Here is a 14,475-nt window from a genome sequence, read left to right as displayed (position 1 = left end):
ACTTTATGACAGTGGAATGATCAAGGAGAATACATGTAACCATATTTTAATCTCATGAATGAAGAGAAACTAAAGGCATTGTTGGTGGAGAAAAAAGGAAAACACAAAAAGAAAGGCTGAAACTCAATGAATAGAAGTAGATGGGAGTAGAATGGAGAGGAAAGGCATTGCAAAGATAAACGAAGTGTACCCTCCAGTAATTTGGGACTGAACTGGCTGGGATTCCCCAGATAACCTGCACTCCTCTAATGCCTCATCTTCCCATCCCCAAATAATTAACAAAAGACCACTTGACTACAAAAAAGCAATATTTGCTAAATTATCAAAGGGTTAATTTTCTAAGAAAAGTATATTGTTCCTTTGTTTTCCTTATTTACCTTTTTGCCACCAGAGGAGATTTTATCCATCTTTTCAGATTTAAATGAATCACCACCTTTTTCTTTGCCTGAAGATTTTGACTTATTTTTTTCTTTGTCTTTCTCATTTGAATAAGGAGACTCACATGGACTTTCACTTTTGTGTTTTGAAACCCCCACTAAAATTATAAAAGAGAATCATGAAATCCTTTTCCAATTCAGTTTGATGATTGCTTCAAAAGTATTAATAAGTCTACCTACTTGTTCCATTTTCCTCTTTTCGCCTCTTGGTTAAGTCCGGCGGCACTTCACGGTCATTGTTTGAGTGATCCTAGAACCAAGAATTGTGAACTACATTGATCAAGAGTTTATGTTTTTTGTTTTAAAGTATTACTTTTATATGAGAAGGGCACAGCTAACCAGCATTGGAGAATATTTGTGGTTGTTTCACATACTTGGTAAAATGACATTGAAAGATAGCAGAGTTGGAAGAGATTATTAGGCTGAAGATCCTTATTACTGTAGAAGATTCAAACACACTTTAGGATGAAAATACCAGTTAAACACTAATAGATTGCCATGCAACAAACTAATACTTTTAAAAAGGCAACACATTACTGTACGTGATAATGAACTTTCCAAACTAGTTTTTAAAAATTACAAACCCTTTTCCGCTCTTTCCTGTCCTTTTCATCTTTTTTCTCTCTTTCTCTGGATCTTTCCCTTGACTTGTCCAAATCTTTCTTGTCCATTTCTCTCTCCTTACTCTTGGACAGTGGTGGAGGAGTATGATTAAGGTAGAGCTGTTAAATTAAGGCAATATTACTAAAGATTATTAGTTTTCCAGTATTGGTATCATTTGCTTGATTGTTTATTTAATGAAAGACAATTGGTAGTTAGACCCAAAGTCAAAACTGGTCAGCTGTCTGGATTACAAGAGGTAAAATAAGAGAGCATGGCACAAATTATACAAAAACTTCAATTCTTGGCTTAATAAAAGTTATCATTTAAACCCAATCTGTTCATTCCTGCTTCAACTGAAATTCATCAGTAAATTCACAAGCTACATTTTCTTTTATAGTTCTATTGTGAGGACTTATAACCACCATTACAAGAGTCCATACATGAAAAATAGTTGCTGGACTTTCTCTACTGTAAAAAAATAAAAATAAACCTCTCTATAATCATGGAAATTTTAAGTAGTTTTAGCATCTACTGATAGGTAATCAATGACAGTGAGCTAAAGTATAAAGCCTAGCCATGACTGACTGATCAGTCTTTTCTCTCTCAGTATATACCATGTATAGATTATCCTATAAATTATTTTTACAAATGTAAAGGCTGCATATTCTCTACTTCTGAAAGCACTGCAATTTCTATCAAATAATCACTACTGTGAAATTTGTCCTACTAGTTCTAAATAACTCAGAAAATCATACAGTCAGCTGAGGATGATGAAACAACTCAAAGACTGAAAAATGATGAACCGATGTTCTCCTCTGCCTATTCTTTCTCTACCAAAGGTCCATTGGCAATAAAACTGCCAAAGATCAAGGATTTCCTAACTCTAAATAAGAGATACCTTACTTATGCAAGGTGTAAATATGAAAATCCATTATAAAAGTAAATGTTAAGGAAATCAGATACTTAACCTTATAGCATTTACAACTGTGCTACAAGCTTATGTTTAAGACATTAAAAGTATCAGGCAGCAGAATACTGAATATAACTCGTTACATAACTACGCAATTCTAGCTATACCTTAGGAATGAAAAGAATAGTCAAAAGTCAAATCTTTTTACACAAGGAAATCCTTTGGTATTCAAAGGAGTAAGTGAAAAAAGACAAGCATCAATTTGAGAATTAAACACTTATTTTTTAACAACACCAATTATTTTCAATTCAGCTGGCTCAGAAATACTGCCATAGCAGTGCAGAAGTAGATTTTTTTTAAATGTTTAAAAGTTGATGGTCAACTGAAATAGACAAAATGTTCATTAATAACAAAGAGCAAGAGAATGAGAAACAGTCATAAAAGTGCTTGTCCAAAAGGTACCCTTGCTGGGTATAATACCCTGAAAGACATTTCAAGATTTTCTATTCATGTCGATATTATTCATAAAACTGATAAAATAAATATTACTGCAACACTCAAAGACGACTTCAAGTATTGCTTAATTTTCCCAATAAAACAAAAAAAAAAGTTTGTGTGGTTACAAATAAGCATGTAGTCTTGGCATGTGGCCTCCTTTTACCTACCACCACCACCACACACACACCCACACACACCCAGAAAGAATGTTTTTAACTGTGCCTAACTTAAATTCTGCATTGTAAGGAATTGAGAAACCTAGAAATTCTTAGTTTAGAAATGCACTCAATTCTATTCCTTCTTTCTACCTTTCTAAGAATAGTTCTGATCACGATAGTCTTTCATTACGTATAGAATAAAATGCATACTCCTTAGCTTAGGTATTCCAAGCTCTTCACAATCTTCACAGGATTATATCCTACCATGGAACAACCCAATGCACTCTATGCTGTAGCTACAACTGCTCCCTAATACCCTGTCCTTCCCAAAGCTCTTCACCAGAATGGATGCTCGCTTTTACCTTAATCTGTTAAAAGCCTACTTAGCCTTCAAAGATGGCTCAAAAGTCATCAGCAGTTCAACTGTCTCTCAACTCTGCAACTCACTTTCCAGTGAACCTATTTTATATTCACTTTTTTCCATTAATTTTATGTCATTTATTTTCATCTATAACATAGTTTCCAGTATGGTAGAGGAGCTAATGTGCCTTTTCAACTTTTACACACTTACTAGTATCTTGTACACACATAGTGAATACTCAATACATGTCTGCCAAATAAAATCAATGATTTGTTAAACTGATCTGCATGTAGTGTTGTTGAATTTTGTTTCTGATTTGCTTTTATTTTTGACACTGGAATCATTAGGTCCAAAAAACAATTTGATTGATTTTCAAAATTTGTTTAAGAGAACACTGCTACATTTTACTTATTAAAGCTACAATATATAAAGATGGCCTCACTTGTAGGCTTGGGTTTGGTTGTAAATCCTTGTTTTAAGATGGCGAGCAGAATTAAAAGCAGCATTCTCTTTTGTGGTGGTTACTGCTGCCCTCCTAAATTACAGAGAAGCTAGGTTAAAGGAGCATGCTTTTCACACATTCTTCATCAGATGTAGCTGGTAGGATTGCAGGATAAAAACACAACTGACCAAAACTGGAAATATGCCAATCGCAAATTGGGGGTGGAAGGTGAACTGAAAAAATATTTAGATACTAAGCTAGATTTTTTTCTCTTTAACTAATCCTACTTGAAAAGCCAAGTCCATGCATTACATTTTACTATGAATTAGAAAGTGAAAATAGTAAGTAATTTAATAATAATTAAAAAGAAAAAAAAAATCCCAGGGCATAACTTTACATGTAAGGGCAGGGTAACAACTGTATATTTAAGAGTGACAAGACAACAAGAAAAAGTAGACACACGTCTTTCAAGTCCTCTAAAAAGTAAAAGCTACCTCAAGAGCAGTGAATGTATATAAAAATCAATTTTAGAGATCAAAGTCCAATAAAATTTTTTCTAAGATATTCACATACTATTAAAATTTCCTAGAAACATAAAAATGCAACATCAACTATGCAGACCAGTAAACTTTGGATGCTTTACCAAAGTCCAAAGGCCTAAGAATTAATTTCAAGTATTTACTGAATGCCAAATAATATTGCCAGATATCATACAAGCACTAAGGATCTGAAAAGTGGTTTGAGTCACATAATTTTTAGAAGTGTATTCATATGTCATTTTTCAAAATTTTCTGGTTGAATGTGGAATAAATCTATTGAATTTTAAATTCTTAAAAAGTCACCATCTTTTTTTAAAGGGCGGGAGTAGGAAGATTGAATCATTATAATTTTTTAAAAAAGAAAGATAAACACACTAAAAGACTTAGGAACCCTGTCAACTACTGTTGAAATAGGTGCTAAGAATCAAGGAACTATAATTTCTTTCCTTGTAATTCATTGTAATTCATTGTTGTAAAAACACCTGAGGAACCTTACTTGTAGTCCAAATTTTGATAATGACAAGTTAGATGCCACTGGGAAGGAATTATGAATTTTTTTTAGTCTTTTCTTTGTCAAAAAGATGCTACCACCTGCCCTATCTACCTCTCAGCACCATACTGAGCATGAAATAACATATGTTTCTCTCACATATGTGTTATTTTCACAAGGCTTTTACAAATATAAGGAACCATAATCTTCATCATTGATTAGAAAATCCGGTTAACTGTAACAGCAGGTGTCAAACTGCTTCAAAGTATGTTTCAGGAAATAAATACAAGGTAACATTGTTAATCCAGAATTTAAAATAGCCCACGCAAGCCACTGATGGTTAAGACTGACATACACAATCCCAAACTGGTTATGAAAACCTACTATACTGCAATACATGTTTAACTTAGCCAATAAAAAGTTTTACTTTAAAAGAAAGCATTGACAGTACAACTGATACTCTTGATTAATACAGCATATTCTGAAAACAATGCTACAATTTCAGGACACAGGCACATTGGCTACTCTAAATTATTAAAAATTAATGGTTATTTGCCCAATATCCACAGACATTTCATTTTAAAGCTACAGATCTAAAAGCGGTTAGTAATGTCAACTGGCTTTGTTTCAAAATTTCATTTTGTATTGGTCCATCAGGAAAAGAATCATATTTAGCAGATATAAGAAGAGGCAAAGTAGAAAATGGAAGTAAAGGAGGATACAAGTTTTATAATAATAAAGACAAAATAACATGAACAATGGACAATTTAACTATAATAATGAAATGAACTCTATAATAAGATACACAAACTACACATTATTTTAGCAGCAGAATACTCAAGAAAGTTGAGTAATAGGCAAGAATTAATACTGACATATAAACACAACCATCAAGTTGAGTATTCCCCTCCAGGAAAATGACTAGTTTACATTAACCACATTTCTTGATATTATGCTACAACTACCAAAAAGGTAGCTCAGCAGAGGCAATGTAAATAATCTTATGGATTGAGATGGGCTCAGTTTTTAGAACAGTTATGTGAACGCATCAAATTTAGTTTTTGGTCTTTCAGGTTGTCTAAAAAAGTCAGGAAACAGCCTGACAAATTTGTTTAAAGAAATTAAATAAGCCTACTCCCCAAAACAAATCAACAATGCCTTCCCCAAACCTTAAATTTATTTCCAGATTTTGAAGCATAAAAGGATAATTCATAACACAGCAGGCAAGGAGAGATTATAGAAATGTTGCTACATTATGCACATTTTATAACAATCTCATTAAAAGTGACCATTGTCATCCATTGTTTCAGTTTGTGAGAGGTGTTTTTAAAGATTATTCTACTAGCTTACTGAATTTACTAGGGCAAAAGTATCTACTAAATATATGAGGTAAGGAATTTTGCTTTACTTAGGCATGATGATTTTAAAAGACTCAAACCTTTGCTGAAGACTCCTTGAGTTCGATGAGACTGTCCTGTAGAAAATGAATGGAGATGACAGGTGAGCTGGCATAGTTCTCAGAACCCAGAGGAACTTTGGAAAGTATGGCTGTAACCTGGAAATAAACCAGCTACTTCTTGTGAGGATAAATCTCGTGATGTCATTATTATATGAATATCAACAATAAAAAACAAAAGCAAAACCATGTAATGGAATTGTAATGTTAAAAAAACTAAATTATATGTACTCAATGTAACAAATAAAAATCTTTCTATGCTCAGAATTTAAAAATAAATGTCAATGCCACATTTTTCATTACACTGTACTTAAGCTACAGGTAATGTTAAGAGGCTTAAAAAAATTAAAACATTTTTTTCTCCACAAAAAGTTTAAATTAATGGAGGTCACTGTGGAAGAACACTGTCTTATATTTTCATAGTTTTTCTTTAATAGGGAAGTTTGGATTTTTACTTTACTGTGACTCTAACATATACATTTTTATGTTAGCTAGAAAATTCAGTGGCATTATAACAACAACAAAATGTATTCTATAAAAGAGTAATCACTTTTTTTTGTGGAAAGTGCCTCTGATGGTGGAATCATAACCCCCTACACATGTCATGCACACACACACACACACACACACACACACACACACACACATGTCACACACACACACAAAATCACTTAAAAGAAAAAGAAATCAATTATGGTATTCCACCACAGTGCTCTTGATGAAGAATTAGTTAACTTACAGTTTTAAAAGTTCAACGTACTGCAAATTCAAAGATTCCATGAAATTAGATGACTTTAGAATTAAAATTAAATATGGAGCAAGGAATGGCTACCCTGAGTCTTCAAGAAGGCTACACCCACGATTTTGTGCTGCAGTTGAATGCCTGGGGTTTCTCTTTGCTGGGTGGTAGGATTGGATGCCACATCTGCTTTTATCGTAACGCAAGGTTCAACTTGTTGGGAACCCAATGGGTATAAACAAACCTCCAAGGGAAGATACAACAGAAGCTGCATGCTCACTGAATATACACAACTACAGGAGAACTGATCACCAAGGAGACTTTAAAATGGAACTCCTTTCAAGACTCCTTCTTAGAAGGCACACATCGGTATGATGCTCATCAAGAAGCTTGATGAATTCAGAGGTATCTTGTTTATCCTGTATCATCCAGGAAGTCTTCAGTGCTATATATTCTTCATTATTTATGCTGAAAAATAAGCTTCATTCTGCTGAAAAGATTCATTTGCTTGTAGCCACCATTGCACTCCAAAAAGACTGCTTAAAGCAGTGAGGCACTTCTGGGTAAAATTTCCTTGTACTTTCAAACACTACAAAATTAGTGCTAGGTCCTTGAAGTTTTAACATTTTTATTACAAAAATACTCAACAGGAAAAAAAAATATCAGTCCACCAATATGTAAAAAATTCATTTTCTAATGGAACATAAAACCTCCAGTGGCTCCAGTGAATACTTGGCACAAGACTTGAAGGAAGTCAGGACACGTATTCCAAACAGGTGAGCCTAACATGGACGCTGCCTTCGTCAGGCTATACTAACCTTTACTGTTGAGGAATGTGATGGAGAAGGGTGGGTATCAATTTTGCGGCGTTTTTGTTCTGTTGGGACAAAAAGAAATAGTCACAATATGGTATAGTTCCACTTTTTCCAAACACTTCAAAAAAAAATCACCAACTTTTAAAGTCATCAAGTGTTAGTTGCCCTCAGTGAAGTCCCTAGATAATTTGCCAAAACAAGGAGACAAAAATCAACTATACGACAACCAAAGGTAAACAAATATAAATAAAGGTAAATTTACCCCTTTCAGGCTCAGCAATATCTGATCGGGGAACAGGTGACTTCAAGGACCCAGAAACTGGTGTTTTTTCTCCTCCTTTAACATTTTCCTTTGATTTCATTTCCTTTGCTATATCTCTTTCTCTGGATGGCTCCTTCTCTCTTTCCTTTTCTTGAGTCGATTTTGATTCTACATTAGGGACAGTGGTCTTAAATTTCTCATCTTTAGCTTTTTCTTCCTTCTTGAATTTTTCTTTCTCTTTGTCAGACTTAGGTGTTCTTTCCTTCGTCTCTCTTGCTTTTTCATCTTTATTTGGCCGCTCTTCTTTTGGTTTTTCTTTACCATCTTTACCAAGTACCCTGGCCTCTGGAGTAGTAGCTGGAGTCTTTTCTTTTTTATCTTTTTCTTTCTCCTTCCCTTTTTCTTTGTCATTTTCTTTAACAGTTTTGCTATTTAAAAATAAAAATATAAGATTTTTAGACAGTCATAAAATATATTTCATGTTTTAAATTATTAAGGGTTTCTTATTGACTTCAAAAATTACAGAACTAAGAATGCCCTTTGAAAACTAAAGGGCAACTTTTAGACAAGTAAAAAGGAAGTACTTGTCAAGTAAATAATAACCAAATTAATGAATAGCAGATTAAAAAGAATGATCAAAGTGATGCCAGCCCCTTCTTTTGTATACATTCATAACCTATGAGGACTATAAGGTAACAACCAAAAATTATCCCACAAACCAACCAAGGGCGCTACTATCAGGAACTGAATGACTTGGCTGGCAGGATCACTGATCTAAATCAGTATAGGCTTTTCTTATGTTGATTATCTTTATCCAGATTGTCCACAGCAAACACTCAATCTTGAAATGTTTTTTTTTCAATTTCGCCACCTACCTTTCCCTAAGTATCCCAGCAAGGGAAACAAAGTCAGTCTCAACATTATACAAAACATAATGAGGATGGTAAGAACATCATCAAAAGGTCAAAGTCCAACATAAATGACTTCCATAGTATTCAACTACTACCCTCTTTTCCATTCATGTCTAAAGAGATTAGTCATATAAGAATTCAGAATTTTGACATATAGCAAGCACAGTGTTCCTACCTGTTAGAGCCACTATTTCCATTGCTTGAATTCCCTTTCGGTGTGGCACTAGAAGCTTTATTAACACCTTTCACACCACACTGAGATCTCTCCCTTGATTTATCTGAAATAAAGGTAAAGTTTTATTTGGCAAGCCCCTAAATGTAAGTAAACTACAATTTCACAGCAAAAGGATTAGAGATTAATTAGAAAGAAACAAAGAATTGATTACTTCTTCACAGTTATAAACTCATACCTAGTGAATAAAAAAGTAATACTAAGCCAGCATTTTACTTGTCATGTGATACAAAACATTTTAGTGTTGTTGAAACAAAATGTATCACTTATAAATTTCTACAAATAAGCATACCAGTCTCCTCAGTACTGCTTTCATCCGATTTAGATGCACTTCCTATCGACGATGAAGAAGGCCCACCACCAGGCCCATTTTGTACACTGGCAACTGCATTCCTCGGAGGGGGGTCTTTGTGATGAAACTCATTTTCAGGTATCATGTATGACTTTCTACTTTTCAACTGCCCAGAGTAGCTGAAAGTCGCACAAAGTTTTTAAATATACAAATACAAATCAAATAGCACAAACATGGGATTTAAAAGAATAAAATTAGCAAGTTATTCACTCCACTACTTGGTTCCAAGGAATAAAAAATATTTTCAGTAAGTTCTTGTCTTTATAGAGCCCTAGTTGCTTTCTTAAAAGTAAAAATTTCGCTACAGCCATGCCACCCTGAACCTGCTAGATCTCGTCTGATCTCGGAAGCTAAGCAGGGTCGGGCCTGGTTAGTACTTGGATGGGAGACCATCTAGGAATACCAGGTGTTGTAGGTGCTTAAAAAAATAATAAACAAACAAACAAACAAAAATTTCAATGTAAACTAATCCTTAAACTAATATGACTTTTTCACTACTGAAGATCTGATAACCCAACGATGATAAAATTACATTTTTTCCAAACCAAGACATATTATATATGACTTATGAAACTGTCATCCAGTATAGACTGGAAGCTGTTAATCAGAAGTGACAACTCTCACCAGCCTTTGGGAACATGATCGCATAATCTCCCATAATCTCCTGAAGTAAGGCAGAAGATAAACTTCAACACTGTAAAACATTTTAAAGTCTTCAGAATCCTTCTGTCATCTAGTCTCATAAATCACATTAAAGTATAATTGTGTTACCCCATAGCCAATGCATAGAGATCAGGCCTCTTCTCTTTTTCTTCTTGGCAGATTTTATGCACTCTTCTTTCCAAAGCCTGACCCAGATTCAAAACTTTTGGGTACCAAGGAAGTATTTTTGTTAACACAATCAAGATATTCCTGATGTGAGTATATTCGCCTGTTTCAAGGCAGTGCACTGATGCCTACAACAAACATTTTAAGATCCATTATTATAAAAGTCTAAGTATGAAAAGAAAAAAAAAACATCTTTGAGAAATACATTTTTTTACCTTGGTTAGTTTGTAATGCCATTTATGTACAACATGTCGAAAATTTTCATAGTCTAATTGGTCAGCTTTATTTCCACCATCGAATCCAGTTGCTCTTAATATGGTAAGGAATCCTGGATAATTTCCACATTCCTAAGGGAGAAAAAAAGGTTGTTACTTTTAAAGAAAAATTCTGTCCCCCAAAACAGCAGAGGCTGAAATTGAAGTAGACTAGATTAATGATTCCATGTAAAAATATGATGTACATTTGAATGACAGGTAGTTTTCACAGAAAAGTTCAACTTATTCAGTGATACTAATTTGGAACATTGTCAGTGTGAGATAGCACTTTTTAAAAATGGATGAATTATGCTTAAATTTTTAACATCATTTTACAACTAAATCTTAAACTCAGCTTCCCTTTTAAAATTAGAGATTTTAACCTAGAGATTACTGGAAGTGGTCATTATGCATGGTAAAATATAAGCCTACTTATTAGTCATACCTTTTCATATGTGGCTCTATCACTGTGCCACCTGGTTACAGTCTCTAACATGCAGCAAAGAAATCTCCCATATCGACTAGCTTCATTTTCAGTACAGCTTGCAACTGTGTAAATTATGTCGGAGAAAACCTACAGGAAAAAAATGTTTGGAAAATAAAAACAAATCAAAATTAGTTCAAAATGTTAAAAAAAGATTGTGTTATAGCAAATCATAATAAATTAAACAGGTAAGTTTAGTCAAAATGTATCTTCTCCTTTTATAGTCACAATTCCACAGACCTTTAAAGATTTTAGCGTTTGTGAAAAAATAGCACATTCGTAAAGCAATAACAAAAACTTTTATAAAGAAAGCTGATTTACAATGACAAAAAAAACTATCATTATTATTACATTATAACTTCTTTAACAAACACTTAGCCATAGATATTACTGGGGTTAGGGGGACAGTAAGCAGAGGCGAGGCTGACAGACACTAGAAATTAGGCAGCTGGCATGCTGTAACATATATTGCATTTTTAAACCACAAAATGCAGTAATTTATTAAGAAAAAAGCCAGAGGCAAAAATCTGTGAAGGTAACCATATTGTAAAGCAACCCTGCTTTTATGAATTTGTGAAGGTGTAAGCTTTTTTTGTTTATGAGGGGGTGAAGATTAAAAATGGAGAAGAGAGTTCTACCTATCATGACAAACATAAACCCAAATGTTGAGTTAATAAATTAACAAGGGGTGCTTATTATGTATCAGGAACTATTCAAAGTGCTTTTGTGTGTAGTGACTCACTTAATGCTCACAACAATCTTCTGAAGCAGGTACTAGCATCCCATTTTATAGATAAGAAAACTGAGGCACAGAGAGGTTAAAAAAACTTGCCAAAGATCATGTAGCTAGAAAGTAGCAGAGCTAGGATTCAAGTTCAGGCACTTGGCTCTTGAGTTCATGCTTTTAACGACACACACAATAATACCTCTATAGATTATAATGTTTAGCTATCTTTGTGTGAGACTTTTTTTTAAAGGTTGCAATAAAAAGAACTTACTCGATCATAGCAAAGAAGTGTGGAAAAATTTGGAGTTTTCTGTTGATGTACCAATTCAACAAAACGAGCACAGTAAACAGCATCAATTGCTGAAAAAATACATCGAGGAAATATACACAGCTGTAGAAATTTTGTGATGGTCTCATTTTTGGTAGATTCTAAAAATAAGGGAAGAATATATTAAGTGGTAAACTTCTTCCTCAAGTGCCTCAAGGCTACTAAACATGACAACATATTAACTTTAGTGTAGAGAATGCTATAAAACCACAAACTATTTATAGTTTGTAACCAAAAGGTCATGCCTGGGATAAGACTTTCATTTCCACTCTGTGGATACTTTTGTATTTATAATTTCTCCAGAAATATGAACATGTGAAGTCGACTCTGCCTTAATGAATAACCAAAGAATGGGAGAGTGAACAGAGTTGAAATACAAACATAATACACTTCAACACCTCCAAGGCTAAAAAGATTTGCTTTTGTAATTTAGCAGTCACAGGAATGTAGCAATTCCAACTTACTTGCTAAAAGCCAGTTGTCCTTTTCCAGCTTCAGTCTCTGTAGAACTCGCTGTACATGTTCCATCTGTTTCTTTTCTTCTTCAAGAAGCTTGTCCTGAAGAGCAGTACAACGCTCCTTCTCTTTTTTCTTTTTATTTGGAGGCTACAAAGTATAAGTTAGATACTTTTCTAACTACAGGCACATTACCTCCCTTTATTTTAATTAAAAATCTCAAAAAGGGATAAATACTGATATTTTATGTTCATTGCTTCAACAGGGATGTTTAGGAGTCTACTTAGATGTGCTCTCACCTTCATTTAACAATTTCAAGACAAAGTCATCCAATCTTCATACAGGTTACCCTTGCAACACTGGTACTCCAAGTCTGAGGCATGGAGTCATCTTTGACTCTTCCTTCTCCTTCATTCCAATATCTCAATTGTTTATAAGTCTTGTGTAGTCTCACTACTCCCACCATAGTCTATGCTCTCGGTACTTCACAATGAATTACCCAAAAAGCCGCCTAGCTGATCTCCAGCCTAATGCCAGTCCCTTCCCCTATAAAATGGATCCCTCATACCGCTGCCACAAATAATCTTTCTAAAAAATCATCTTTATCATTATCAAGCCCTGGCTCAGAAATCCAAAACTGCTCTCAATTTTATCAAGTCCTCTTTTCTAACATTCATTGCCCTATATACTCTGGCCACATCCCAACCATTCCAAATTTATCACTAAGCCCATTTGCTATATTAAAAGTTATCTCCTTAAACCTTGGACCATTTCACACCTTTGCTGAAACTCTAGAGTAAAAATCAATTTGCCTCCATATTTTCAAACTTAATCTATCTTTAAGACCTACACAGCTCAAGACTCACCTCTTCAATAAAGCCTTCTTCTAAAGAACTCTCTTTTGGGAACGCCTATTGCTCTTGCAGTTGGAGTCACAGATCATTTTAAGTTGCTAACACAGCCCTCAGTAGAAAAGCAAACTCAAATACCTTTGGATTGATCAAAACCTCCACGACTTGGCAAGTGCCTGCCCCTACCCATTGAGAGATCACCATTAAATCCACTTAGGAAAATACTATATAGCAATAAGACTGTAGCTTTAAGAAAGTATGGGTAATGTTGAATTAATGCTATGAAGTTATTGCACTTGAGCTACTAGAACAAAAACCTACCATTTCCTGATTGTCATCAATTGCTTTCATCTGGACTTTAAGTTTATTGACTTCCCGTTCATAGCTGGTATGTGGAACTGCAAGGTCATACATTGTCAATGACCAGAATGTGGCATAGAATTGAGGGCTGATATCATCCCAGACCTTGGAAACATGTAAAGAAACCACTGCTTCATGGACAGGAGCCATCACGATTTCACATGATGTAATGTACTTGTGAACTTTATGTTGTTGTTTACTTCCTTTTTCTGATTTTTTAAGTTCGTCATACTTGGACTGGAAATAAAAAGTAAACACACACACAATTTATAGCACTGACTTTCACAGGGTAAAAACTTATGTTCCTTTTTCAAGAATCAGAAGATGACCAATCAAAACTGTTGTAGGAATTCTAATTTCTTATTAACATTCATTTTAAGGCAAATCATCCCTGGAAGCTATTCTACTCCTTAGTCCTGTGTGCTCACTAGGAGCTTTCAAAAAGGTTCTTATTGAATCTGACCTGTTGAGTAAGTGAATAGGGTACGTGTGTCCCCGGGCTGTTCCCCCCACCCTATTCTCTCTTACTGCTGCATCAAAGATTGGGCATGCAGGGTTTCCACTCCTGCTTTTGAAATATTCATGGGAACCAAGTAGAGGGTCTTAACACTAGTAAAGAGGCAGAATGTAACTAGTGACAACCAGCCAGGACGGAATGTTTTATCACTACATGTAGTCCCCATTGGCTGTTACGATTTGTCATTTAAGAAGCTGCATCAATGCTAAGAAAGGTTATGAGAAAGTACCATAAGACTACTAAGTAGGCTGACCAACTGTCCAGGTTTGCCAGTGATTGAGGGATTTCCTGGCATGCAAGACTTTAGTGCTAACACTGGGAAAGTCCTAGGCAAATCAGGACCAACTGGTCACCCTAATGCTAAGCTAAATGAGATTTTCTATGAATGGCTATGGTATATTGGAGTATAATGTGTATGGGAACTAACAATGCAACTTTTTTGGCCCAATTGGTTTATCCTAATTT

The 14,475-nt window shown here is 34.5% G+C and overlaps 1 protein-coding gene and 1 pseudogene across 11 annotated transcripts in view; one reads left to right on the top strand and one right to left on the bottom strand.

Moving 5' to 3' along the window:
• The window catches only part of THOC2 (THO complex subunit 2), a 99,199-nt gene that overhangs the window by 8,947 nt on the left and 75,777 nt on the right, over positions 1-14,475 (bottom strand). For 5 of the 11 annotated variants that reach the window (XM_039874699.1, XM_039874700.1, XM_039874701.1 and 2 more), the window contains 14 exons: positions 13,455-13,730; positions 12,291-12,432; positions 11,770-11,927; positions 10,733-10,861; positions 10,249-10,380; positions 9,977-10,161; positions 9,146-9,324; positions 8,797-8,899; positions 7,711-8,138; positions 7,452-7,510; positions 5,877-6,008; positions 1,022-1,159; positions 618-687; positions 378-535 (listed from right to left, as the gene is read on the bottom strand). In XM_039874699.1, coding sequence (XP_039730633.1) covers positions 378-535; positions 618-687; positions 1,022-1,159; positions 5,877-6,008; positions 7,452-7,510; positions 7,711-8,138; positions 8,797-8,899; positions 9,146-9,324; positions 9,977-10,161; positions 10,249-10,380; positions 10,733-10,861; positions 11,770-11,927; positions 12,291-12,432; positions 13,455-13,730 — 2,289 coding nt within the window. The remainder of the gene's footprint in view (positions 1-377; positions 536-617; positions 688-1,021; positions 1,160-5,876; positions 6,009-7,451; positions 7,511-7,710; positions 8,139-8,796; positions 8,900-9,145; positions 9,325-9,976; positions 10,162-10,248; positions 10,381-10,732; positions 10,862-11,769; positions 11,928-12,290; positions 12,433-13,454; positions 13,731-14,475) is intronic. The other 6 variants (XM_039874706.1, XM_039874707.1, XM_039874710.1 and 3 more) reach the window with 3 other exon arrangements.
• LOC120612267 (uncharacterized) lies at positions 9,505-9,623 on the top strand (annotated as a pseudogene).

Source organism: Pteropus medius, unplaced genomic scaffold (assembly GCF_902729225.1).
Source record: "Pteropus medius unplaced genomic scaffold, Ma_sr-lr_union100, whole genome shotgun sequence".
In the NCBI taxonomy this organism is placed as follows: domain Eukaryota; kingdom Metazoa; phylum Chordata; class Mammalia; order Chiroptera; family Pteropodidae; genus Pteropus; species Pteropus medius.
Note: the sequence above shows the minus strand (reverse complement) of the source record. Positions and strands in the feature narration are given on the sequence as shown.